Genomic DNA, 26,269 nt, shown 5'->3' on the forward strand with positions numbered 1-26,269 from the left:
GATTGTATTCATATAATGTTATCTGTGGGGGGCTGACAGGAACCAGCAAGGTTGCCAGCATCAGCCTCTGCTCAGGATCTAAAGGAAACTTCTGCCACAGGATGCCCAGTCTTGTCACTACGGTGAGACAGGACGATCCAACTATCAGGAAGCATCTGCTATAGGGTAGGAGGGCATTCAGTGGATCTGGGTTTTGATGAAGGACTCTGAAGTGCTGAGAGCCTTCCAGCCCTCAGTGAATGAGGAAGGTGCTCAGAGCTGCAGGAAACAGCTGGTGCTTTGGAGAGGAGTGAGCATAGAGCTGACAGGCAGCCTTGTCAGGGTACTTATCTGGGGACCGGAAGAACTGTGTATGTGCCATGACTATACTTTTCTAGGCCTTTCAAAATCATGGTTACTTAGACTTTCTGGCCTCTCTTTTTTCCCTGCCATGGAACTGAAATAATGCGGATGTCAGTTTTTTGAAATGGTGACAAACTCTGAGTTTAGCAAGCCTTTGTCACTGTTACTATTGCAAACTGAACCTGTTCTTAGCCCTTTTCCCCCATGCTTGCAGACTCCTGAAGCCAGCTCTGGGTCAGTGAAGTGTCTCAGAGATGCCTGGGGTCTGAGGATTTGGGTCCTCTGCCTCTGTCCCTTGATTGGAATTCTTGGTAATTAAAGGAACTCTCTTAATGCGGTTAATACGTGAATTTATCTGGCCAGGGAGGTGTTGAGAGAGGCACTTTGAGGGTTAATTGTATCCCTTCATGAGCATTGTGCGGTGCTCTGCATCCCCTCCAAGCCCTAGCTCCATAGCAACCACATGTGCATGTGCCTCGGCCTGCTCTCTCCTCGCAGCCTGACGGAGCGTGCTGAGGGCTGGATGTTACCGAGCCCTGAATTTCAGGGAGCTCGCACTTCTCATGCGCCCCTCTGATCCCTTTACCCTCTTGGGATTAAAGCTGACCCTAAAATAACACAAACCCAGTATTGCTAGGGATGGCTTCCCCTGCTCCCATCCAGTCGCTCTCCTCTTGTAGCCAAGTAGCGCGCAGTTGTTTTATGGTCATTTTCCTCAGCAACAGGATTATTTTTTTTCCCTCCACTAATTTACTGGCAGCAAGAGAAGCTGTAAGTCTCAACATAAAACTAAGGGCATTCTTATGCTCAGTCTCTGTGTCTTTGAAAAGAAATGCAAACTTGCAAATATGTGTCTGGGTTAATTATCTGGAAAAGGAATAATTAGAAAGTGCTTTTTTTTTTTTTTTCTTGCTGCATTTCTTCTGCCTCTAAACAAATAGCAAAATGTTTGCTTGTATTAAGGGTGAAACTGGTTTTGTTTCTGAAGTGAGTTTTTGCTGAGGCAACGCAAACTCGAAAGGCTCCACCATGGGGGCGGACGGATCTCCGGCTGTTGTCTGAAGGTACCCGCGAGCTCCTTGAGCTGTGCTAACTGACTGGTTGGTAAACTGGTAGCAAAATGTTACCACAAAGTACAAGCTAACCCCATTTGCTTGGCCACGACAAATTATTTTTGCTCAGCTGAGGAGGGGGAGTTTGTGTGGTAACTGACTTGCTTGCGAGAGGCCTGTCTGTGCCCTGTGACTTTCAAAGCAGAGGGCAGGTGGAGAGGTTCAGATGGTACTGGGGGATGACAAACATCTGTGATCCAGAGGGATGGCAGGAGTGTGTGTGGTGTGTCTTCTTCCAGATGTGTGGCATGCCGGATCTATGCAGACGCAAGGTGGTTTATGGTTATTTGGTTTTGGGCAGGATTGGAACAGAGCACCAGCTCTGTAGATGGAAACACTGTTTTGTTTCTTTGTCTTGTTCAGCTGTAGTAAATTATGGTAGTGACCTGTTACAGCCCCAGCCACCAGAATGGACACAAAGAACCCCCTTAGTTGCAAGTAACAGATGCTGTTGAGAGCATTGAGGCTGATGCTATGTATACTTAGCCTGACTTCATTCTTCCTTAGGTGTCTATGGCCACTGCTGGAAAGCAAGATAGCGGTTAAATGGACCCATGGTCTGGCTCAGTCTGGCCTCCCTTATGTTTCTGTGGGACTAGTGACGTAATTTTTAAACACTTGATGTTCAAAGAATCGCCCAATTATCTTTAAACAAGTAGTCTTGTCAGTTTGGAGAGATCTCATACTTCATAGCTGTCCTTCTCCTGGATCTGGAGGCAGTACCAAAGTCTGGCTGCTGGGGCAAAAGTTTTTGTCAGTGAACTTCTGGTGCAACCGTAACTTCCAGCTGGGAATGGTTGTTGTATTGAACAGTACAAATCCCCATGTTTAGTAAACTGGCATTACTCTTCTTGCCTGTGTTATAATCCTGCTGTAGCGTTTACTCTCTGCCTAGGAGATTTTCTAGAGATCCAGTGTTAAAGATGCATCTTAAACTGCTGCTTTTGGAAGGAGGTCCCAAGAGCTTCAATATCCTCGAGCTTATTGCTTGAACTTTGCTCACTTTTCTCCAGCTGAGTTTTTACATGTTGTCTACCTCAACCTGGGCTGTTTATGAAAAGTCCTATGACAAAGGACTTGCCAGTTGCAAGCCACAGAAAAGGGCTAACCAGTGGACCTGAGGGAATTCTATCCTGGCCACCAGCATCTTAGTCCTCTGTGTAGGCACAGGCATGCAAAAGGAAAGGGGAGCCTTGTTTGTGCAAAGGAATAGAATGGGAGGGGAGAGGGAAAAGAAGCTTGGTGAAATCGCCGAGGATCAGTGCTCAGGAGAAAAGAGTTTGGGAGCAGGATGGAGATGTGCGTGGGTATTGTGAAGAACTTGATGGGACCTTGCACTAGAAATGCTTTTGGTGAGTTCTGGCTAGCTCTCCAAAAGTTTGTGCTTGTTGAAGTGCAAGTTACTGTTTGCCTTTTGTGTGCGGATTCTGATTTTGGCAGAACTCTTGCTGCTTGGGCTGCTTTCACAGCATGCTGGCACAGAAGGGGATTCTTCACACACAGTGAGTATCACCTGCTGTGGAGGTGTGGGAGTGGAATAAGGATTTTTGTGGGACTGGAATGTCAGAACCATACCTGGAGGAGGGCTATCTCCTGTTGGAAGGCAGCTAGGCTCCTATAAAACTGACTCTGTCTCTTGTACAAGAGCCCGCTGTTTGCTCTGAAGAGCTAAGGAGAGAAGATTTTTTTTTTTTTTAAACTTAGGAGATTCTGAGACAATGAGCAGCAGTGTCACTCCTGAGGATAAAAATCTGTGTTCTGAGCAACAGAATTGTATGCTTTAATCATCTGTAGGCTAAAAGACGTTATAGAGCCTCTCTTTTCTCCCAAATCTCCATGGTCTGCATCTTCATATTGACTGAGATCAATGATGATGCTCATCCAGATACATCTGATGTGTTGAGACCCATTCCAGAGAGTAAGTCAGAGGAACCTCTCTCGCCTTCTTCCAGACCAGCCCTTTGCTGTAGGGCCTGACCTATTTTCTCTGATTACTTGTTCCTTCTCCTGCACTGCTCACCTACAAGTCCCTAGGCGCTGGCCAGCTGCCTTTATACATGGGGATATCTAAAGCCTGTCTGAATGTGTGATGTTCTTGGTGCCAAGATGACTTTGATATACAGGGCTGTGATGTTGGTTCATTATTCTGACATATCTGTCTTGCTGCAGTTTGAAGATTGATTCCTGGAGGCACTAATTTTATTATTTTTTTTCCCAAAATGGTCCTTAATTGCTCTGTTTAAGGAGTTTCTGGCCATCGAAGTACCATTACTCTCCTAAACACTGGTGGCTGTAGCAATGTAACACTGATTCAATTAAAAAAATAACACAAAAACAATACCCCAAATCAGACAACCTTTATGAAGTACCGAATGCTGCTTTGTTTTTGTCACTTCTCTGGTAACAAGGGTTTTGTGACACTGCCACAAATTGGTGACTGTCTACAGTCGTCGTCATCTTGCGCTCCTCTGTCACCGTTTGGATTCCAGTGTGCCCACAGGGATCAAACGTCTGCAAGAAGAGAGGACGCTTAGCATCAAAGAGTGTCTCAGGGACACTAGTCAAAGAGCTCTGATTTCCTCTGCTCTAGAAGATGGTGGTATATCTGTGTTCTTACCGATTCATTATCATGGTTCCCCAGAGGAAGACAATTTTCCTGATCTTTGAGCAAAGGATTTGGTAATTGAACACTGAAGCTTTAGGGGTTTGTAAGATGTGGTCTTGCAGTCAGGTTTGAATGATTTAAAGAGCTACTGTCTCTCATCAGAGACAATGTAAATGATTGTTGCTGGAGCAACCTTGCCTTATCTCAGTGTGATGTCAAACAGGTTCTTGTATTAGCTAATTAAATTTGGTGTAATATTTAGCCAACTTGCTGCTGTTGGGAAGACACAAAGGAAGTTTCCGAGGAACAGTAACTCCTTATGGAAGCTGACTGATCAGCCAAGTGAGTGTGTCAGCTGGATGTGGCTGCTTCATAGTAACTGGAGATGACAGAGTTGACAATGTTCCTTTGATCCCAAGTTCGGGAACTGGTTTATTAACTGGCCAAGTAAGCACAGGGGAAAAGTTCTTAGCAAAATGTGAGTCTCCTTTCCCCTCTGGGGTATGATAGCTAGTGCAGTAGTGTGCTTTCCAGGGACTGCTCTGAAATCCTTTGTGCTGCTGCTAATTTCACAGGGGAAAAAAAATCTCAGCAGTGCTGTGTGAAAGTTAGAGCTCTGGGGAAGCCCTGCCATGGAGTTCTCTGAGGACTTGCAGTATCTTCATTCCCCAGGCTGTGCAGGGTTGGGGGCCAGCTGATGTGACTCTCACAAGCCTTTAATACGCTTGGGTTTTGCAAAGTGTATGACAGAAAGAGCTGCCTGGGAGCTGTGGGTGTTGGAAGCCTGAGTAGTTCAACCTCCAAAGACTTAGCTACACCATCCCACGCTTTGCTCTGCACCATATGACGGTCGATTTCTCCTGGCAGTTGGCCGAGGATTGGGAGGATGGCTTACGTTTCAGCAGAAGGCTCACAGAAATGAATGTGCTTCTGCAAAACACGTTGAGTTGGTGTTTATCTGGGAGGAAATTGTCAGAAGCTTCTAACTGCAAGCTGCACCTACAGCTGCTCAGGGTAGGGATTACCTGGGGGTAGGAGTTGAGGGAAGAGAAGCCACTCCCACGTGAGTATTTTTTTTTTCCTTAGTGTTCTTGGATAATACTGATGGAGGTTGATTCTCCGAGTATTGAATTCCTGTGTGTGAAACCACTGGTATCGACAGGAGCCTTGTTAGCCTCAGCACTTGGTAGAATTGGTGATTTGTAGAAACACAATGAGATGATTATTCTGTGTAACCCATACAGATTGCTTGAGATTGTCTGCAGACTCCCACTTGGCTCTTGTGTTCAAGCATGTCTGATTTTTTTTTCACCTTTCTTTGCACCAGTGCTCTTAGGAGTAAATGCTGTTTTTCTCTAGTATGGTTACATTGTACATTTAACTTTGCAAATACTTTGCTCAGCATTACATTGTGACCCTATGGCCTTTTTATTTCCTTAAGGTTACCCATCTTGGCCTTGTCCCCTAAAGGTCAGCCATTCAGGCTGTATCAAACTGTGGACGCTTGATTCTGATGATTGCCCCTGTGTGATGGAGCGACAGCAGAAAGTGAGATCGCTGCAAGCATAGCTTACTTCGTGTTCTTGATTTCTTGATGAGTGACCCTTAGAGAAGATGCTGATTCCCTGTCCTAGGCCTCCTCAGCTATTTTGTGTGTGTTCCCCGCAACACACCACAAACCTCAGGAAGACGATAAAGCCTGAGGGAAAGTCATTTGTTTCCTGCCAGATGAAGAGGTTGTCTTCTCCCAGGAGACTTTGTAAGGCCTTGCAGGCTCTGACTTTCCACCTGGAGACTTGGTATCCAAAACTGTGAGGGAATGGTTGCTCTCATCAGTGCAGGCTGCTTTGTATGAGGCCTCATGTACTGACCTGGAATGGGAACAGCCAGGGATCTGAACTAGTTCTTGAAGGTTTGTGACCACAAATTTCTTTTGTGTGTTGCTGTTGTCCTGCTATGCAGTCAGGCACTGGTTATGCTGCCTTCTACTCAGCTTCCCCTTTCGGAAAGAAAAAGAAGAAACGCAAATGAATTTTGTCATTTTGCTGCCCTGGGAAACTGTAAGTTTTGATGATTAGACATCAGCCATGTATGATCTTGGGACTTTGATTTTCAAGATGTATCATTCCAAGATACACAAAGATTCCTAGGGGAAGCTTTATGGTTTGTAATCCTCATTAGTCTTTGAGCTTATAGCTTTTTTAACTGCTTGTGCTGTCCTGCAGTAGATCTTAAGCCAGGTAGGGGGAATTCCTTTAAGTTTTTTTTCTTTTGTGTGGTGTTTTTTTTATCTTCTTTAAAGCTATTCTTCTGCAAGGCAGGAAGAACTTGAAAAGGCTGGATTGGTAAACACGTGTACGTACTCATTTTGCCAACCATTCGTTGTTCCCGTGGGTTTGAGTTATTTGCTTCTTCCTCCATCTCTTTCTTAACTTCTTTGACCCGTTCTACTTAAGTTATTCTGGGGAAGAAAGTGTGAGGAGGCAAAAGCTTGCTTGAAATGCTGCGTTTATTTTTAACACTTTACAAAAAGCATTATTAAGCAAAAAGGGTTTTTTTTGTCTCCACCCATAACAAACTGAAGTGGTTTCTCCCCAGCTGAATAAAGGACAAAAATGTTTAGATCATAAAAGCAGAGAAATGTTTGCCTTTGGTCAAAGGCATATGCTGTTAGAAAGATGTTTGGAAGGAAAATTATTGACAAGTTCTAATATTTAGTACTGAAGTGTTTCTAAGTGCTCTGTGTGCTTTATAACTCACCACAGTTATTGATCACTTGAGCTTTCTCTAACCTTAGTCCTTCCAACAGCTTGTCTGGCAGTACGTTGTGTTGTCCCTTTTAAAAAATCCCTTGCATAAAACATCTTAGGTTTGGACAAACGTATTCTTAAAGCATTACAGCAAAGGACCCGAAAGCAGAATGAATAATGCTGTCCCATTGTCACTCCATTATATTTGGCAGGGACTTCAAGCTGTCTATTTATGGAGCTTCAGCAAAACTCAGGTTATACAAATCCATTGTTTGTCTGCGAGTTTTCTTATTCTGGGCTGGATTTTAGTCCTGTTGGTTTCATGGCAGTAGCACAACAGTATTGGCCTTTACCACCTTGCAGAATTGCTCATTCACGAACATTATGAACAATTTAGCAGAAGACTCCATGACAAGAACATTTCTCTAATGGGACAGTTAAAAGCTTCGGCTACGCAGTGTTTCCATCTGAGCCCATCCAGCTGCTGCCAGCAGAGGCTCTGGCGTTGGACTCAGCCTGTTCCTGTGCCCCAAGGGCCAGCACCACAGTCGGCATCTCTGGGTGGGACTGCCCCAGTGCTCCCTGCTGCCTGGGGACACGCCGTGTCTCATGGCATCTCAAAAGGCAGCACTCGTTCCAGAGAGTTTGGAGCAAGGCTGCTGCTTTCTGTGAGGTCAAACTGAGTTACTAGTAGGTAAACTCAAAACTAGCCAAGAGCTGATGGGAATGAAGAATACATACACACACACACAGATATATAAATAAATAAAGCTTTTCCTGCTGCTTCTATTCATCGGGGTCTCGTCAGTGTCTAGAAGGATTGTGGTCTTTCTGGCTGAAGCAGCACTGCTGCATTGTGGCATGTGCTTATTTGAAGCTTTGAGCACTTGCAAAAATTGTTTGCAAGTACTTTGAAAGTCATTTCTTGGAGTTCTGGTCACCACAGGTGTTTTTTGTTACCTGCCTGTTGTGACTCAACACACTGTAAGAAAGAGTAGTAGAGAGCTTGGGAGTTTGTTTAAGGGTAACAATTTAGCAGCTGTGCTTCACTTCCAGCCTGAGCTGGTTAAGTGCAGGTTGGCCCTTCTGACTTCAGTATGTGTTACTTTGTGCTTAGAAGAGCCCTTGCTGTTTGTGAATCTACTTCTACTTTGTGTGTGATGGGGATGGTGAGTTTCCCCTGGTTTTCTTTGGCTTTCCAGGTATCTCTTTTTCAGCTTTCCCAATCTCACCAGGATCTACTTCCATACCTTGCTTGGGCAGGAGGGGAGCAGGATGACTATTTCAGCTGGACTCAAAACTGAGTCCTTCTGGAGCTGTATGGCCATCAGGTGGGAGAGTTTGAGCATCTGGACCAAGAAGGTATTAACTCTTCCCTCCTGTGTGTTGATAGCTATAAAGTCCTTTCCAGAGTAATTAAATGTTTTACATTTCGAGCAGAACTGTGAAAACTGATCCATTTGGCTTTATGCGTTAGCTGGTCTGTTAGCAGATATAAAATCGAATGCTGATCATGTTTCCTGCCTGTGAATCGTGAGAGCCTTTAGCTCGCTGGCTTGATATTAATTTTGGATTTAAAGGCTGGTTATAAATACGGGGTCCAATAATAGATTAATGGGTGAGTCTCATGGGGAGATGGGCGTCAGTGATGGCATGCAGAGAGGGATTACTTGAGAGGCTTTCTCCTGCTTTCATTCTGCAGGTAGGAGATATTCCCCTGGCTCTGATATGACAGCAGGTAGTCAAAACTTATGTTCTTTATCCTGAGACAGATAACATGCTTGGTAGTAATGGGGTCAGTGGATGGCAGCTCTAAGAAATTATTTAGAAAATATGTTCGGAGGTTGGCAAAAACAGTGCAGGGAAATAAAGGTAGCAGAGGTACATTCAGCAGCCAAGCTAAACTTTGTTCAGCTGTGAACAATGCCTGTTGTAACAATATTTCATGAAGTAGGCTTTTTTTTTTTTTTTTTTTTTTTTTCAAGAAGATTTGGGGCAAATTTCATGCTTTTAGTGGCAAAGCTGGCTTAGGAGGTTCCTGCCCTTTACAGCTACAGGTTTTAATATGGGAGGGCTGCCGAAACCTCTGCCCTCGGTTGTACTGCTGTGACCATCTGGGTACTTGCCTGGGGTGGGACAAATGGAGGGGTGAGGGCTTAGGAAACGCCTGGTGGCGTGACCGGGTAGATGAAAAATGTGTATGGGCAAAGGATTTTCTGAAGTGTGCAGGGGAACTGATTTTTATTTCTGTTTTTGCAGTGGGAAGGTGTTGAGTGATCTCTCCTGATTATCAGGAAGGGCCTGGGGTATTTCAGCATCTACAGGGATGAAGGAGGGGGTGGCTGATGGTGTTTTCTGAGCTGACAAGTGCCTCGGCCTTTTCTGTCTTGTCTCTCTAATTGTGAGTTTGTGGATGGAAACTCAGGGCTCAGCAGTTCTGGTTTTCTGCTGGTGCAGAGCCCTGGGAGGGGCGTGGATCAGTGCATGGTCTCCCCAGTGGGCCTTCAGTGGGTCTGTGAGCTAAGAGCGCCCAGAAAATGTCTTCCACAAGAGAAGCTAGAGCACCTTCATTGCTGTGGCACTAATTTCGTTCTGGGCTGTACCTCCGGAGTATGTTGTTATACATTGCAGTAACTCTCATTACAGTTAGAGACACCTTTAACAGAGATTCAGATCGCTCAGCTGTGACATACAGACTACAACAGCAGCCCACAATAGGTATGTTGATGTGACTGGAGCCATCTGACTAATTCATAGCAATTAAATTATTTTGTAAATTGAACACTTTTCTACTTGCATATTGTTCATTGGCAATTTGGGATTTTCCTCAGGTTTATTCATTCTTCAAAATTATCTCTTCTGACTCATTTTTTTTGTCCATGAATGACTCATAAGCTCCTTCATACAAGCATTTGACATGCCGATTAACTTTCTATAGATTGTTGACATTGTTTTGGTGTCTGAACAAGTCCCAGTGTTAGGTTTGGGGTCCTTGAGAAGAGTTTTGATCAATCTGTAAACAACTGCTCTCCAATAACGTCTGTATCGTTCTGTAGTGTGGGGTTGTGTGTAGCAGAGAGGGCAGAAGCAAGTGTCATCCTCTGTTGTTCTTCGCTTAGTTTAGGCTGATGATGTGCTCTGAAAGATGCTGTATATATGCTATCAGCTGTAAATCTAACACTGGTTGTGCTTCCTGTCTCGACATCTTAATGCAAAACAGACTTCAGTTTATGGATGGGTCTGAGTGGCCCTGGCACAGTCCGGATTTCTGCTGTAATGAGTGTGCCCTCTGGCAGGGGGGCAGAACAAGTAGCTCAGGAAAGAGAATGAACAATTCTTGCAACTTTAAGACAAACTTCTCTCAGTAATCCCTTACTCAACTCATCGGTGAGTATAAAAGGGTAACAAAGATCTGCTTAACTGATGCGTAAGCTGAGTGTGGGACAGGTCGCTCCTACCTGAGCGGTTAGAGAAACCCAACAGGCTTTAGCCAACGTGCTCGATGCTGTCTGCATCTGGTATTGGTGGAAATGCAACTTGGCCTCTTGCCTTGCTGAAGGTTTTTGCCACTCCTGCTGGGGTCGTTCCTTATCATGGCCCTGTGTGGCAGAGTCGTGCTGATGGATGCTTGCAGGCAATAATGTTGTGGGAGGTGGGCAATAACAGCTATTTCCAAAAGCGAAGTTAGTGAAAATTAAATCCTGCATGCTTGTAAGCAAATCTAAAATAGTACAGTGATGCGGTGCTCTGAAATCGTGACAGCAAGCCCATTTCAAAAACGACAGGCACTGGAGATGCTTTGGTGTAGACAGAAGACCCATCCTTACCATGTGTCCTAGGCTCAGAGCCTGCAGGGACCTGTAACTCGCTGCTGGTGCCTTGCATGTTGTCCCCTCCCCCTGGCTGTGGGAGCAGCCTGGCTGGCAGAGGAGGGTTAAGCAAAGTCAGAGGCTTTTTATTATTTAAAGCACATTCAGCCTGTGGACGTTAATCAATGGTAAATTAGAATGCAATTGATATATGCATATGACATGCACATTAATTTTAAATGTGTTTGTTGTAATTAGTGTTATTACAATGAATGCCAGAGGAATCAGGGAGTGATTAGCCTCACGTAAGCTTTGTTATAGTTTGTTTAAGAAGTTCAACTTTAAAATGAGACAATCAAAATGCTGCTTGTTGATTTGGGAGGGGGAGGGAGGTCACAGAGGGATGTGTTTGGGTGGTGCTTCCTGATGGGGGTTGGTGTAGCATAGTTCAGTTGGAAGGGAGTGAAGGAACTGCCTGTGCACTTCAGGACTAACCAAAAGTTAAGGCATGCTGATAAGGGCATTATCCACATGCCTCTTGAACACTGATGCTTGGGGCATCAACCAACCCTCTAGGAAGCCTGTTCTAGTTTTGACCACCCTCACAGTAAAGAATTTTTTCCTAATGTCCGGTCTGGATCGTATGCAGAGCTTGCCACGCTCCTCTGGCTCACTCAGGTGACTCCTCCTTTACCACCTCTTCTCTGCCTGATTAAGGCTTTAGGTCTGGATCTAAAATGTTTGTGGTGCAGAAGCTTCTCCCCTGCTCTGTGATGCCACCTGTCTGAGCAGCCTCTGTAGCCCTGGCTCTGTGGAGTCTGTGTGGGGCTGGGGAGAGGCAGCTGGGGCTGTCCCACACAGCAGGACCTTGTGTTCGAAAAAGCCCTAAGAGATGATGCCCTGCACTGATCATATGCAGAACTGGGGTCTATCCTTGCAATACACAGCCACAACGGTGTGTCCTCATGTAGCAGGGCAAGAGGAGGCTGAAAAGTCTGTTTGAAGCTTAAACTGTGACTAGCAGAGGTGCTGGCTGGAGGTGACTGTGCCTCTCTGGTATCCCCAGTTGTTCCTCACTCAGGCTTTGCGTGCTGCTTGTGGTAGAAACCTCATTCGCTCTCATCAGACCGGTGTTTCCCCAGTGGGTGCTGGTCCAGGAAAAGAGAGATGTGAGCCCACCACAGATGTGAGCAGGCTGCGGGAGGACCAGGAGTCCCTAGCTTGTTTTCTGTTCCTGGCAATCTGCTTGGAGTGGGATGTAACTATGTTTTCTGCAAGTGTCAAAAGGGGTTGCTCCATCCCCCCTGTAGCCTGTCTGGCCTTGGTTAACCCAAGGGATTAAGCAAAGGAAAAATAAAAAAGCCGATGTAGTGTAGGGGTCTAGCAGAAACTTGCCTCCTACAGCTGCTGTGGGTGACTCACTACATCCCTCCTCCTCTCTGCCAGCCCGCACTGCCTACATAACTTCAGTGCTGCTGATGTATCCTCATCCTGGTAAACTGCATTCGGAGTGGAGGTTGTGCTAGTCCACCTGGTTAATAATAAACACACCAGTAAAGCTCAGTACCAGTTCAGAGGGGTTATATAAGCATACGTCTATAAGTAGATCAGGCTTTGTTCCAGGAATGAAGAACTATAGTAATTAGAGATTAAAGAGACTGGACATTAGAAAGCCTTGCTTGCCCACTATGCAAAAGTAGGATTGTAGTCTAGCTGTGGGTCCTTGTATTTAGCTACCGGAGCTTTGGTCTTCCTTCTCTCTGTGAAGTTCTCCTGGTTTCTTTGAAGGCTGACTCTGCGTTTCTGGGCTTTTGAGTTCTGTGCAGAGACCTAGCTCTGTAAGGAGGAACTGGTAGCTGCCCAGCTGTGCTGATGCTGTTGTTGAGTGGTCATAGCTGGAGTTGTGGAGAGAGGCTTTTCGGGTGCAGATACACCTTCATCTGCTGCAGGCAGAGTGCTCCTGGTACTTGAGCTTGTCTGTCTGCAAAGCGCTGTGCCTGGGCATGGGCTGGCCAAAAGGAAGCCAGCTGTGGAGTTTCTCTGCTGTATCCTTTCAGATGATGTTACCACATCCTCAGTGTAATGGCTAAGCCTGTCCTTGCTCTGCTCCTTCCCCCATAAAGGCCCTATCAATCTCTGTGCAACTTTCTTTCTTTAAGCTAGACATGGACCTGTTTGTGGTTTTTTTTTCCTTTTTTTTTTTTCCCCCCCTGCCTAACTGTATGAAGGGTGACTGAAAGAGGACATCATGGGTTTCTGCATCTCCAGCAGCTTGGTTGGGTTTTGTTTGTAGTCTAAAAGCAGTGACAGCGTGTGGCTTCATCAGAGGCTACTGTCATGTGACAGCATCTCTGTTTCAGTCGTGTATACCGTGAGATCCTTGGTTTTGCTCGGGGCACGTTGTTGGGAATGTGTTTTGTTGCCAGAACAGTGTAAATAGTCAGCTTGTTGGCTGACATTGTGACTTTCTGAACTTAAAGACTTGTAATTTTGGAATTACATTGAATTTGCCAGTGATGACCAGCCTTCCAGACCTCAGCTACTAATAGCTCACGTGGGAAAAACCAATGTGCGGGAAATCCATTTGATAATAACATGCATGATGTTGTTTAAAAAAAAGTGCTTTCTCTAAATCCTTTTAATCTGCTTGTTATCCATCATTTACCGTCAGCATCCCAGCAGAACCTCTTCCTTCGTGCTGGGGCTTGCTTGGCCTGTTCAGTTTCCAGGGGAAAGGGAGGAGGTTACTCAATCCAAGACCCTTGAACTGATTTTTTCTCAGCCTACGGGGGATACCGCCTACGACTCATAGTTAAGCAGTGGTAAATCCGCTTGCTTTTTGGGGACTTTCTGGTTATAAACCTTTAATGTATTAGTGTATTATTCCTGCCTATAATGTGCTGGGAGAGAAGAGGCTGTTGCTGGTCCACACCGCTGCCTTGCTGGGGTGTCTCAGCAGTTGGGGCTGCTGCTGCAGCAGTTAGATGCACGCAAATGGCTGATCTTCCCAGTTTTGGGACCCGTGTTCTGGCGCCTGAGGTTTTGACTCTGATGGAGGCTCAGCCAATGTAGCTGGCAAGGTAAGCCCCCGTGTTCGTGCTTCAAAATGGTAAATGGTTGGGTCAGGGTGCGAACTTTTCTCAGGCTTGTTTGTTGTCCTCAGTGTGGTCCCGTATTGTTCACAGCGTGTGAAGGCTCCACAGAAGCCAGGAAGGACCTGCTGTTCGTGTGTTAGCCTGGGTTTGGCACTTTTCTGGGAAGATAACCGTGATGTTTACACCCACAGTGAGCATCCCAAAGAAGGGGTCACCCAACGAGTGGGGGAGTGAAGGCCCCAAGCACATGTGCTTTGTGTCATGCAGCAAGTCTGTGATGTCTTGAGCCCAGCAGTCTTCTGATGGCTCAAAAGGGAGCAAAACAGAGTAGTCTGCAGCGAAATGTGTCCTTCAGCTTGGGTGGGAGAGCTGCAGAGCAGAGAGTGGAAGCGCTGGCTGCAGCCCCAAGAAGCATCCATCGCTGGGCTACACACAGCTTGAAATGCAGGACACAGGGGTGAGGCAGGAGCTCTCTCTGCTCTGAAGAACAACACGAATCAACTTACGGTCAGGTGTGTGCTTTATCTACCTGATGACTCGCTCCACTGCTAAAGAGTAGCGTTTGACTTTTAGTTTTAATCTTCAAAAATAATAACAGCATGTTGCATGGTAATTGACCAGTAGGGAGCCTGAAAATATGAGCCTGTGATCTGCTTCTGCCAGGTTCCTCTATGGCCACTGGAGCACAGGAATGGACTTTTTTGCAGGGTATGGGATGGAAGCCTAATGATGTGAGCTCTAGTTTCACACAGGCTGGCTGTTTTTATAGCCATCCAGATAACACAGCAGTAGTTAATGTTCATATTGGACATATGAAAACTGCTTTTTATGGTTTAAAACAGATATTGTCAACTATTTATTTATTGCTTTTAATTTCTTTCCTGGTCTTTGCAATACACCCCTAGAGGTTTGTGGATTACACTCCTTTCCCTACCAATTTTTTGTCCTATTCTATTTCACAAAAGGCAGCAGGGATTTTTCTTTATTTCTCCCCCTTCTTCACCTTTTTGTCAGGTCTCATGTGTGATTTCTGTGGGCAATTTTAACCACTTCATTGTTCTACCTCTGAGGTGACTGCATAGCAAATAAAATGTGACTAACTGTAGGATGAAAGAAAATGTAAGAAAAAATAATATTTTCTTTTCAAAATGAAAGTCTTGTATCCTGGAAAACTTTAGGGCATCAAGTCCTCTGTATCTTTAATGAGCTGGACTATAGGCAAAGGGGGAAAAAAACCTGTTATGTGATCTGAAACTGTGTATTTAGCAAACAAAGCCTGATAAAATCTAAATAAGCAAGCACTATGCAGTGAAGAGAAGTTAAAAATGCAGACCCTCCCTTGCTCTGGGATTTTCACCGGTTATTGAAAGCATCAGTCCATATTGTCAGCTAGCTGCTGGATTCTTTCTGGTAATGAGAGCTGAGCGAGAGTTATAGAAATGTAAATGGAGCAATCATAACCTGCATCTTTGCCTTTCCTACTCCTGCAACTTCTGTAATAGGACTGAATGGAAATGAATCAGCTTTAAAAACAAAACAAAACAAAACAAAAACTGTTCTCATTGCTTTTCTGAAAGCTTGTTTGCTGGGTTTTGGCAAAGTTAATTATTTCCACCAAAGTATAAATCCTTAGCAAGGGTGAGGACGGGGCTGTGCAGTGGGAACAGCAGGAAGGGGTCCCTATCCGTGACAGTGCGAGCAGGTGCTGCTGTCCTTCTGGGTGGTGGGAGCTGCCAGGGTGAGCAAACGAGGCATGGATTGGAAGATCTTTATCCCAATAGTCAGGAGCATTCAAAAGTGAGGGAGATAAGACCAGAATCAACTGCAAATATTTTCAGTGAGGGAAAGAAAACACCTAGGGTCAGCACTGAATAGCCCTCTAACAACTATGAATTGCTTCTCTCGGCCTGGTGTTGGACATGTGGACAGGGCGCAGCTGGAGAAGCTGGCACCAGTGCTGGACTTACTGGTTTTACTTAAGGTTTGTGTCCTGGTTCCAGTTAGGACAGAGTTAATTTTTCCTCATTGTAGCTGGTAGGGTGCTATGTTTTGGATTAGGATGAGAAGAGCGCTGATAACATGCTGATGTTTGAATTGTTGCAGAGCAGTGTTTACACCAGGCCAAGGACTTTTCGGCTTCTCGCTCTGTCCTGCCAGCGAGCAGGCTGGGGGTGCAGCAGGAGCTGGGAGGGGACAGACCCAGGACAGCTGACCCAAACTGGCCAAAGGGGTATTCCATACCATCTGACGTCATGCTAAACAATATATAGGGGTGGCTGGCCGGGGTGGGGGGCCGGCTGCTCGGGGATGGGCTGGGCATCGGTCAGCGGGTGGTGAGCAATTGCATTGTGCATCACTTGTTTTCTTACACATTATTATTATTAATACTATTATCATTATCACTATTATTATTATTATTGTTATTATTATATTCCTGTCTTAATACACTGTCTTTATCTCAACTCACCGGCTTCACTTTCCCGTTTCTCTCCCCCATCCCAGAGAGGGAGGGGGGAGGGTGAGCGAACGGCTGTGTGGTGTTTAGCTGCCAGCCGGGTTAAACCACAACAGTTTGTTAGTCATTGGGTCTCTTTGGAAAAGAGGGAAAGAGATCCACAGCATAACCCTAAGACTTGTTGCAAATGAACTCCAGCAGTCCACGTTGTGGAGGGCAGAGTAGGGATAGGGTCATGGTGACAACATCTGTGTGTCACAGCACTTTCTTTGTAACGGGCACTGATGGGAATTGATTGTTCTTTAGCAGGCAGTGGTGAGCTTGAAGCCACCTTGTAAGAACATCTAATTGAATAATGGTGGCAGGTAACAAACCCAGCTCCTAATTGATAGGAGCAAAGACTTAGGTCTTTTGAAACTTCATTAAAATCTATGTGGTAATTAGCCACTCGTGCAAAGGTGGCTCTCTGCAGTACTGTAGCTGGGTTAATTCCAATTAGATGCACTGCCTGACGTACCCTGCTGACCAACCTAGCCTAAACATCAGGCTGCTTGAGAGAAGTGAACCGGAGAGAACATGCTGCTTTCTCCCCTTTTTGGGAGAGGAGTGTGTGTGTTTTGTTTAGGAATGGTGTGCCAGGTTGTAAGAGTTTCTTCCACGTTTCGCTGCTTGTCATGCCAGCAGACCCACTCACAGTGCTGGGGCTGACCAGGGCTGGATGTGGGAATTGCCACTTGGGACCAGGCTGAAGACTTGTGGCTAATTCAGCATCCTGGTTCTGGGATGACAAATAAGTAGGAGAGAAGTGAAACGAACAGGGTAAATTGAATTGTTTAGTTGCTTTTTGGCCTTCCTTCCTGTTCATAAGACCTGTGACCTGGATAGTGTAAAAAACAAAGAAACAACAACAACAGAAAAAGAAAACACAGTCTAGGGAAAGGTAATAAATTCATAGGAAAGTGAATTGACTTCTTCAAGGTCAGTGGTGGGACAGGAGGGTATTAAATCCAAGTATCCTGGATCCCAGATGCCTTTTCCACTGGAATATGTTGAATTTTGCTTTAGATGTACATTTAGCATGACTTGTCTACAGTAGAATGTTTCAGTGCCCACAGCATCCTTGTATTCAATAGATGCTTTCCCAGTTGTGCCCTTGAGTCTCTTTCCTTTTCTGTGAAAATGTGCTATTTGCTCCTACGAGCTCTGCAGAGCTAATATAGCTGTAGGAAGAAGATGGATTCTGCTCAGCTCATCTATCAGCAGCAGCGCTGTCGCCCAGGTACGCTTCTCTTGCTGAGCCCTTTATTGCAGGTGTGGATGGGAGAATGCATTTTCCTGGCTCGTGAGGACATACTGCGGGTGCCCTCTCCTGGAGGGAGAGCTGGGCTCTGCTAATGCTTATAAGAGCATCTCCTGTCACCTTCTAGTGATGCATGGTTCAGCGTGTAAAATGCTGGGACAGGGACTGTGGTGGGGGATCAGAAGAACGAAGCGTGCAGTGCCATGCCTTGTGATAAATACCAGATGCTTCAGAAAAATATTTGGCTCCTGTGCAATAACGCACGCTGCAGGGAAGTTTCTTCTTTATCCTAGGTTGGTACAGGTCCAGGAGCATGATGCTTTAAATCTGTTTGTAATGTTGTAACGTGGCAGTGGCACTTTAATGTTAGGAGGCAGGCTTGTGTGCCTTTCTGGGGCAGCCCCCAGCCACTAGGCTGGTTGATCCTTAAAGCTCCCGGTGATGCAGCTTGTTTTATACGAGCAGTCGTTATTCACAAACATCATGCTTGCAGCTTCTCCTGTCCCCTTCCTGTGCTACTCTTTCAGTTCTCACAAGGATGAGCAGTGTCTTGACTTCCTCTGTGAGGCAGAGGAGGGGTGACCCACTGCTGAAGCGTTTTTTGGGTCAAGAGAGACAGGCTGCCAGAGCTTAACACCACCGGGTAGCAGCTCCGTTAATTCAGACTAAAGGCCTGCCTAATTCTGGATCAGTGGAGTTAGAGAGGACAGGGATACAGGCTCAGAAACTGGGGTTACGAATTCTGCTGGATCAGTAGCTGTGGATGCCGCCAGCTGTGGAAGGGAGCTGGGATGAAGTGTGTGTGGGTATGTACGTTGGGTGTGGAGGTGGAGGAGGAGCTGATGGAGGGGAAAGAGGCAGAAAGAGGAAGATGAGATAGCTGAGGGGCGCTAGCTATGGTGTGCTAAAGGAAATGGAGAACAAATAACAGCAGCTGAGGTGGCAGGAAGGGAGGAATTAGTGGCAGGAAGAAGCTGTGACAGAAAGTGGATCAGTGGCTCTAGTGTCCAAGGGAGGTGGTCCTCTTCTTCCTCCATCTCCTGGCTGCATGCCTGCAATCCCCAGTGCATCCTCTGCGTGGTTCCCACACAGGTCCCTGTGTGTCCTAGGGCAAGCAGGGCTGATGTCCCTGAACAGAGCGGCTTTTTCAGCTGGGGCAATTCCCCAGTCTGTTTTTCTGTGGTTGCTCACACAGCTCTATTGGCAAAAGGCAGTGTGTGCGTGTGTGATATATATACATTACATATATATCAGTGTGTATTTTAAACATTTGGGGTATTTTTTTATTTCAGAATGTTTTTTTTTCCCACTTGTCTTTTTACTTTGGGGAATGTCTGGAAAGGGTGGGAGGGACAGGTCCACAAGGCACACTTTTGCTTTGAATCACTGATTTTTAAAGAGATTTCCCTTGCCTCAAACTATAGGTTGAAAGTCACTGCAATCATTTGCTCTCCAAGAAGTCTGAGTCTTGGGACAAATCTCTGGAGTGCATCCGAACCTTCTGTCTATTGAATTCTCCTTGCTGAATATTGATACTGTTGTCTGGCTTACAGGGAGACATTTAAACTTACAAGTTATATTAGTTCTTTATTACATTTTCTTAGATGGGGCTGTATTTAATTTATTGCTGAAGCAGCTGAGGCACCTGAAGTTGAGTTGTCAAGCCATGACAGCATTCAGAGAAACAGTTTTTCCTCTTGTTAGAAACAGATTATTGGAACCCAAGTGTACAAGCTGGGAAGTCCACAAGGTCTGCTCTTTGGGCTGGGGCGAAATGCTGCCCAGAAAGGGCTACACTTCTGTGGAAAGCACAGGGCAAGGGGGTAACTTCACTGGTGTTAAGTGTTCTTGCAAGCCTGTTGACACTGAACTGAAGGTCAAATGGGAAAAGATTCCTGTGCAGAACAATGGGGATGTGTGCTGGCCTTCTCAGGGTGCCATGAAGGAAATGGAGCATTTTATTAGTGAGGGATAGCTGTTGATACTATTGGAGGACTTTGGCACAAAAGAGAGGTCCTGTAAGTCATGTGTTCCCAGACAAAAACTGTGGGACACTTCTTTCAAGGTTTTTGGGCACAATATTTTTCTTATCTGGATTTAAATGGCAAGAGTTTTCACCCGATTTGCTACTGCCTGCATGTGCAACTCTTATGTGTAATCACTTCTGCATTTCAGTCCAGAGCAGGTTATGTAGTAACCTGCACAAGGTGCAAGTTGTGCTTTCAGATAATTCTGTGTATTAGCCTTAACTTCTCTCAAGGTGTTCAGGGGTGAATGGTGCTGCTGGAAATGTGCTGGAGTGAGCTTGTTTCAAGAGATGGTGATGAAGCTTGAAATAGTTTTACTTGCTGATAGTATAAAACTCTTCCCTCCTGAAGAGAGGTAATTGGAAAAACTTCCTTGGACATTGAGAAGGCGATCTGGGGCATTTGTATTATGACCCCACCACTCTGCTGAAGAACCTTCAATTTGCCTCTTAAGGAACAGGGCACGGTGTTTTCACTGACTTTGGAAGGGCGCCCGGATATTCGCTTCCTCTTTCCTTTGCAAAGAGCAGGTGGAAGATGACAAGTAAATGATGACATTATTACGCTTGCACTTTAATAGTTTCCAAGGAACTTGCGAGTAAGCGAAGGCAACACATGAAATATTCATGGTTTGTCTTTGCTCTCATACAAAAGGTTGAAAACTTCTAGAGCTGGAGTTCAGGGTACGCGAAGCATATGGAAATAGTACCTGCAGCTTTGCCTAAAGGGCTAATGCTGACCTTTGTTGGAGTGATAAACAAGTTTTCTTTTTATCTCCATTAGAGAGAGAGGAAAAAAAGAAAGTAATTTCCACACGTAGGATTCAGTTTCTTTGTACGGAGCAGACTTTCCCTAAATCTCTAACCTCACTCATTTATGGTGATTTCCCCCTTGTTTGAAGGCAAAATTAGGTTTTGAAGGAAAATATTTCCCTTGTACCTCTTTCCTCCCCAGTTTCCAGAAGGACCACAGCTAAGAGTGGTGTGTGTGGTTTTATTTGTAAATAAGCAGAAGAAAATGGACGTTACAAGAGCAGAGTTTTTACAATTGGGTGTACCCAAGGGGGAAACTCTACCTTTCAGTGTAATCCCATGGATGTGTAAGCAGGAGGAGTGCCCAGATTGCTCCACAGATGCTCTGTGCCCATTTCCTCTCTAAGGGCCAGGCTTCCCTCTTACAGGGGTTTCCAGTAACTCAAAAGAGAACAAAGTTTCTGTCTAGCTCCCTGCTGTTTTCCCTTCAGGCTTTTCTCTGTTCCAGCCCTTGCTCAATTGGCCCTTGTCATTAGTTCAAGATTCTGCCATTCCTAGTCCACCATAACCGACCGGTTAAATGTGGGGAGCAGGTATGTGCGATGGTGCTGCTCTGCTGTGGGTGCTTGCCCCTCTGTGCACCATGGGTGGCTCTTCTCCTGCCACTGGAGGAGAGAAGTTTGTGCCCCAGGCTGGAGCAGCGACTCCTTGTGGATGTGCAAGCCCCACCAGGGGAGGCGGGACGTGGTGATTCCATGTGGAGCTGGGATCTTGGCACTGTGGCCAGGGCACTGTCAGTGGCAAGGAAGCCAAGGAGTGCTTTGTGGCTTTTTGTCACTGCTGGTGATATCTGGGATGCAAGAAAGCCCTCGAGACTCACAGATCCTTGATGCTGCTTAATTCTCCAGGTGACTAGAAAACTTGCCAGCACTTGATCTGGGAGCTGGAGTTAAGAGTGGGTGTGAGGTCCCAGGAGGTGAGTGGCTCCAGCCACAAGGTGCCAGGTGGCCAATTCTGTGTGTGCTGAGGTTCCCTGTCAGAGAATCAGCTGGCTCCCTGATGGACATTCACCTCCTGTGTCATCAAAATGGTGAATATCTACAGCACTGGTCATCTGAAGCAGTCTTTGAAGCGGGCAGCTATGTGTTTCTTTTATTTGTTTATAAAAACCTTTAGCTGTGGAGGTAACAAGCTAACAGCCCCGAGACTTGTTCTCTGCCTGCAGGAGGGGCAGAGTGCAATGCAAAATGCAAACCTTGGTAATGTCGCTGGGACTCTACCCTGACTTGGGCTGGGGTCTCTTGGCAGGTCCCATAGTGACCGGTTCATTTTTGGCTTGCAGGAGAGGGGTCTGGTCTACGGGATGCCCGGGAGATGCACATCAGCCCTAGAGTTCTGCTGTGGGCTCCTGAGTTAATTTAATCACCAATGGCCTATTTATTGTTTAATCAGCACTAGCATCCAGCTGTGACTGAAACGGCTAAAAGTCTGGTTGCATGGGTACTGGTATTGTATACGGTTTACTTAAAAGCCAACGAGTCTGTTACATTTAGGAAGCTGTGCTCTCGACCGGAGTACAGGCACTTACTAGCGATACCTGCCTTTTTCTTCCATATGTGTTCTTGCACCATCATTACTGGGTACTTAATCTGGAGAATTTAACACCACGTCGTTCCCTGTTGGAGAGTGCCACATCCACAGAGACAAAGCTGACTGTGCAGCTTTTGGTACCGCTCTCTTCTGGCACTGGTACCGTTCTCCAAGTATTCAGCCACCCACCCACCTCTTCCTGTGCTCTGGTGGGGTAAAAGGAGACCAGCAAATGTGAAACTTTAATAGTTGGTGGTAGAACTAAGGGTGGAGTGAGAACAGAATGAATACGAGAAGTGGTAAGAGTACTATATTTGGGAAACTTTCCTACCTTTTGTCGTGTGGCTTGTTAATATTACTGGGTAGGAGAACAGAGCAGAGACAGGGACTGGCATCAGAAGCTGGGCTGCTACTGAGGGATATGCCAAGGAAATGTTTGTTGACTGGAGTTGCAGAGGCTTGCAGATATTCCTCGGCACTTCAGCTGTCAGCATTTTTGGCATTTCATAATCCCACCTCCTTTATTAATCTTTGCAGGACGTGATTGATTTTTTTTCTTGTGTGTGTGCTCTCTAGTAATGCTGCATCATCCCTGCCTGCTCCATCCCGTGCTGCGCAGCACTGGAGGTGACATTTGCAGAGTGTCAACAATCCCGCTTGGAAAGGCCACTCTGCTCGGCACCGAGGGGCTCTCAGCAGTTCAACGCGATTGCTGTACCCTGCTCGGGAAGCCTGGCCTCACAAAGGCTTCTTGAGTGCTGGGATGGAAGAGAGGAAAAAAAAAAAAAACCCAAAACAAAAAACTAAGGAATATTTGCAGCAGACAGAGGCTGAAGCAGAGAAACCAGTATTATGAATAATGTGTCAAAGAAGGCGGTTTCTAAATGGCAATTGATACTCTTTCATCTGTATCTTACCAAACTCAAACCAGAAAGCTGGATGAAGTATTTCTGTTTGGGGTGAAGGAACTGGGAGGAAAAATGTTTTTACCAAAATGCAAATGTTTTATGAAGGCAGTTTCAGTTTTGAAAATAGATTCCATTTCTGAAAAGCATTTGGAAAATAAATCCATTTAAAAAGCAAGTGGAGTATAAAGGTATTGGGAAATACTTTAGCTTGGTTTCACTTTTCAGAAGCAAAAATGTTAATAGGCTATAAGAATTTAATAGAAAATATTTTTGTAATGGAAGTTGGATGTTAACTTCATCTTTTTTTTTTTTTTCTCCCCAGAACTAGAGGAGTTTAAAAGCTGTTGGCTGCAAGAGCCTTCTAGCTGCAATGTCAGAACAGGATTTCAGGACTGGGATCTCAGTGGACCTGACTCCCTAACTCTTTTGAACTTGCTAGATAGAAACTTGCTGTTTCTCTTGCTGATGTGTATGCTGATGAGTTCATCAGTGGTTTTGTTGATACAGTCAGGATTTTGGCTTTTTTTTTTTTGTCTGGAATTTGCTGTAGTTTAGAGAAAGGATAGAAGAGGTGGTGTAAACTTAGTTGAGATGAATACCTCCTAGCTTTGAGATCTGCTTTGTTTCCCTAATTTCAGGGGTGGTTCTATTCCTGTAACAAAGAAACAGCACAATGCCGTGTCTGCTGGTACCAGAGCTGGTTTAGAAATTGTGCTTCTAGCACCAGAGTTTTATTTCTATGGTGTGTGATTGTTTAGACATGAAGATAACTTCTGACAGGACGGCAATCATTTGATGTATGCGTTTTGTTCTCCAGTTTGCCACCTCAACAAAATATTTCTGCTTATTAATGTTGATATCAACACTGAAGGTGAGAGAGGGAAGAAAAATAATTTCAAAAGCATTGGCTGTGAACAACGTGGGACACAATTCATTAGGATGCTTGAGATTGCTGAAGTATGGTGCAGTACTGTGCCAAGTTCCAGCTGTCACTGCCCTTGGTGACAAGCAGCAGGAGGAATAATGGGTACTGGGTATCGGCTCGGAAGGTGCAGTGCACTGTACAAGAGGTAGCAGAGCAATGAGAGCCCTGCTTTGTGCCCTCGCACCGCACTGCTGCGGAGGAGGTGGAAAGGAATGGTGAAGGTCGCTTCCTTCATCACTCACGGTCTACAGCTTTTGTTGGCATTACACAGTCAAGCACATACCAGGCTAAAGGGGGACGCTCGTGACACGGTGGATAGGGGAGCTTGTCCAGCACCTGAAAGGTGCCTGTGTGCTCTGGTTAAGCAGCACAAAGGCGGCTTTCAGTGGAGCTGATGGGTTCTCTGGCTCTTGTAAACGTGGAATTTAGAGGTGCAGATATACTTTAGTGCCTTGCTTTGGAGAGCTGTTATCACAGGAAGGTGGTAGGAGAGCTGGACTCTGAGGCACATTCCTGACCCGTCCTGAGATGTGCCACTTGCATGCGTTTCTAGAACAAGAAGCTGGTCCTTCCAGTAAAACCAAAACCCACCTTTTTGTGTCTGATCCTCATAATTGGTTCAGTTTTGGTCTGTGCACAAAGGGCCAAGTAGTACTGCTGGTAGTTGTGAGAGCTTTCCTATTGCTGATTTCTATCTGTTTTCTTATCACCAGAAGGTAATTGCTCCAAGAAGACTCAGTGAACACTCTGTGTGGCTGATGAGCTTAAATTTCTACTGAATACTCATCATCCCCTCCTTCCATCCCTTTTTGTATTCATCTAAATATGTTCCTGGGGGACAAGATGGATTAGTCATTGTTAAGCAATGGAAATAATCTTAATTCAGATCTATTCTCTGATCTTTTCTAAGAAAAGTTCCGATGTCTGTTTTCTTTGCAGAGTTGGGAGTGCTGTGCATTATCACTGGCTTGCAGCAGTGTCTGATGTGTGAACACATGGCGATTTCTGCGCAGATATTAGCACGGTGTGCATGGCAAAGACAGGAGAGGGGAGCAGGTTGGTTGTTGCTGGGAGTAGGATGGTTTTAATACCAGTAAGCAAACAGGGTCAGGAGAGTTTTAATAAAGTGGGAGCGATCTCTCTGCTGTCTTTTGTAGTCTGTCGTGACAGCTGGTTTGACTGCAGTGTTCCCTCTGCCTCCTCACCTTTCCAAAGTTTTACTCATGTTATTAGCAGGGAAATGAACTGTGTGGCACTGATATCCCCCAGCGACATAGTCACGGTGGAAGGGGGATAGTGTGGGCAGCCCATCACCCTTGAGAGAACATTAAACAAATCCAGAGCTTGTTGATCAGGAACTGTCTGCGTGCTGAGGCTGGGGAAGGCTTTTGCTTGCATCCTGGCTGCAGCCTGGTGCTGTGAGTGTTGTTCTAGCCTTGTGGTTGCACAACCCTTCACAGACTTCACCGTGGGTGTTCGCCCTTCCTGTGTACCAGTGGGGTCAGGAATGGATATCGCCATTTGACTGGCAACAGTCACATTTTGTACCTTGCTTGGGGTCAGACTGAGCTGGAACAAGGAGCTCCTCTCCAGAAATAAGTGCTGTGAGCAATTCATTATTGTCCTCATTTTCATGTCAAGATTTGCTTGAAAATAACTCCTAACAGCTCTATTACTACAGTAGCAGCAGTAAAAACACAACAACAAAAAAACCCTGCAGCCTGGCTCCTGCCTTATGTTTTCTATCTCTCTATGGGTGTCCAAAACCAGCTGGTATGTGTCATGATCGCTATATTAAAGACAAGGAGACTGTGACAGAAAGATTGTTTCTTACTGGTATGCGTGCAGATCAGTAAAGATCAGAAATGGGACAAACTACCAGATTGCATGATCCGAAAGCTATAGAAAATAGCATTTGGGGAGTTCATCACTTGAGGTATGCTTAATTTTCCCCAAACTCTGTCAGATGAGTCTAAAAGAATGCTAGAGATGTTCTTTGACTGGTGTGTGTTTTTGTTTCAAGGTAAACAGTGTCAGTGCTTCTCTGGCCCTGTGCACAATGACATTGGCATGATGTCTGATTCCCAGGGGTTGGGTACTGAGCATTTTACCTTGGTTACTGTTTTAATCTTGAAGCCACGCTGGTGGAGCATCATTGGGTTCATCCTCTTTGCTGTGCTGCCACTTGTCCTCTGCACTTTCTGTGACTTGAAGCAGACTCTTCAAAATAGCATATGTTGGTGGTATAATTAACATGATACCAGGACAGCATAGCGTCCCCCCAACAGGGGGGAACCAGCTGAAAATGCATGACATCTATCTGGTGTTGTCTGAGCTGTGGGAATCTCATATTTGTGCCCATGACATGAGCAATACTTCTGTTACTTAGCATTGGTTGCTCTGCTCCCTTGCAGCAGTGTGCAAACACTCCACGAACTAACAATTCTTGTCAGCCTTGTAACGCAGGACAGGTTGTTCACAGGTGACCAATGGCTCAGTGACAAAAAGAAAACGTGCCAGTTTGTTTCTTTCCTCCAGGTGCATGGGAGGGCAACCTGTACAGCAGTGGCTGATCTGCTGCGGAGCTCAAGCCTGCCCA

The 26,269-nt window shown here is 45.6% G+C and overlaps 1 protein-coding gene across 11 annotated transcripts in view; it reads left to right on the plus strand.

Annotated features, from left to right (window-relative positions):
• The window catches only part of SORCS3 (sortilin related VPS10 domain containing receptor 3), a 313,425-nt gene that overhangs the window by 54,771 nt on the left and 232,385 nt on the right, over positions 1-26,269 (plus strand). The window contains exon 1 of one of the 11 annotated variants that reach the window (XM_080597783.1): positions 56-1,113. The exons of 7 other annotated variants lie outside the window; for them this stretch is intronic. In XM_080597783.1, the coding sequence (XP_080453909.1) occupies positions 982-1,113 (132 nt within the window). In that variant the 5' untranslated portion in view covers positions 56-981. Of the gene's footprint in view, positions 1-55; positions 1,114-7,954; positions 7,979-8,022; positions 8,172-18,828; positions 24,727-26,269 lie in introns of those variants that run through there. 3 more of the 11 variants (XM_080597786.1, XM_080597785.1, XM_080597776.1) reach the window with 3 other exon arrangements.

The sequence above is a fragment of the Anser brachyrhynchus genome (assembly GCF_964034855.1).
Source record: "Anser brachyrhynchus genome assembly, chromosome: 6".
In the NCBI taxonomy this organism is placed as follows: Eukaryota; Metazoa; Chordata; class Aves; order Anseriformes; family Anatidae; genus Anser; species Anser brachyrhynchus.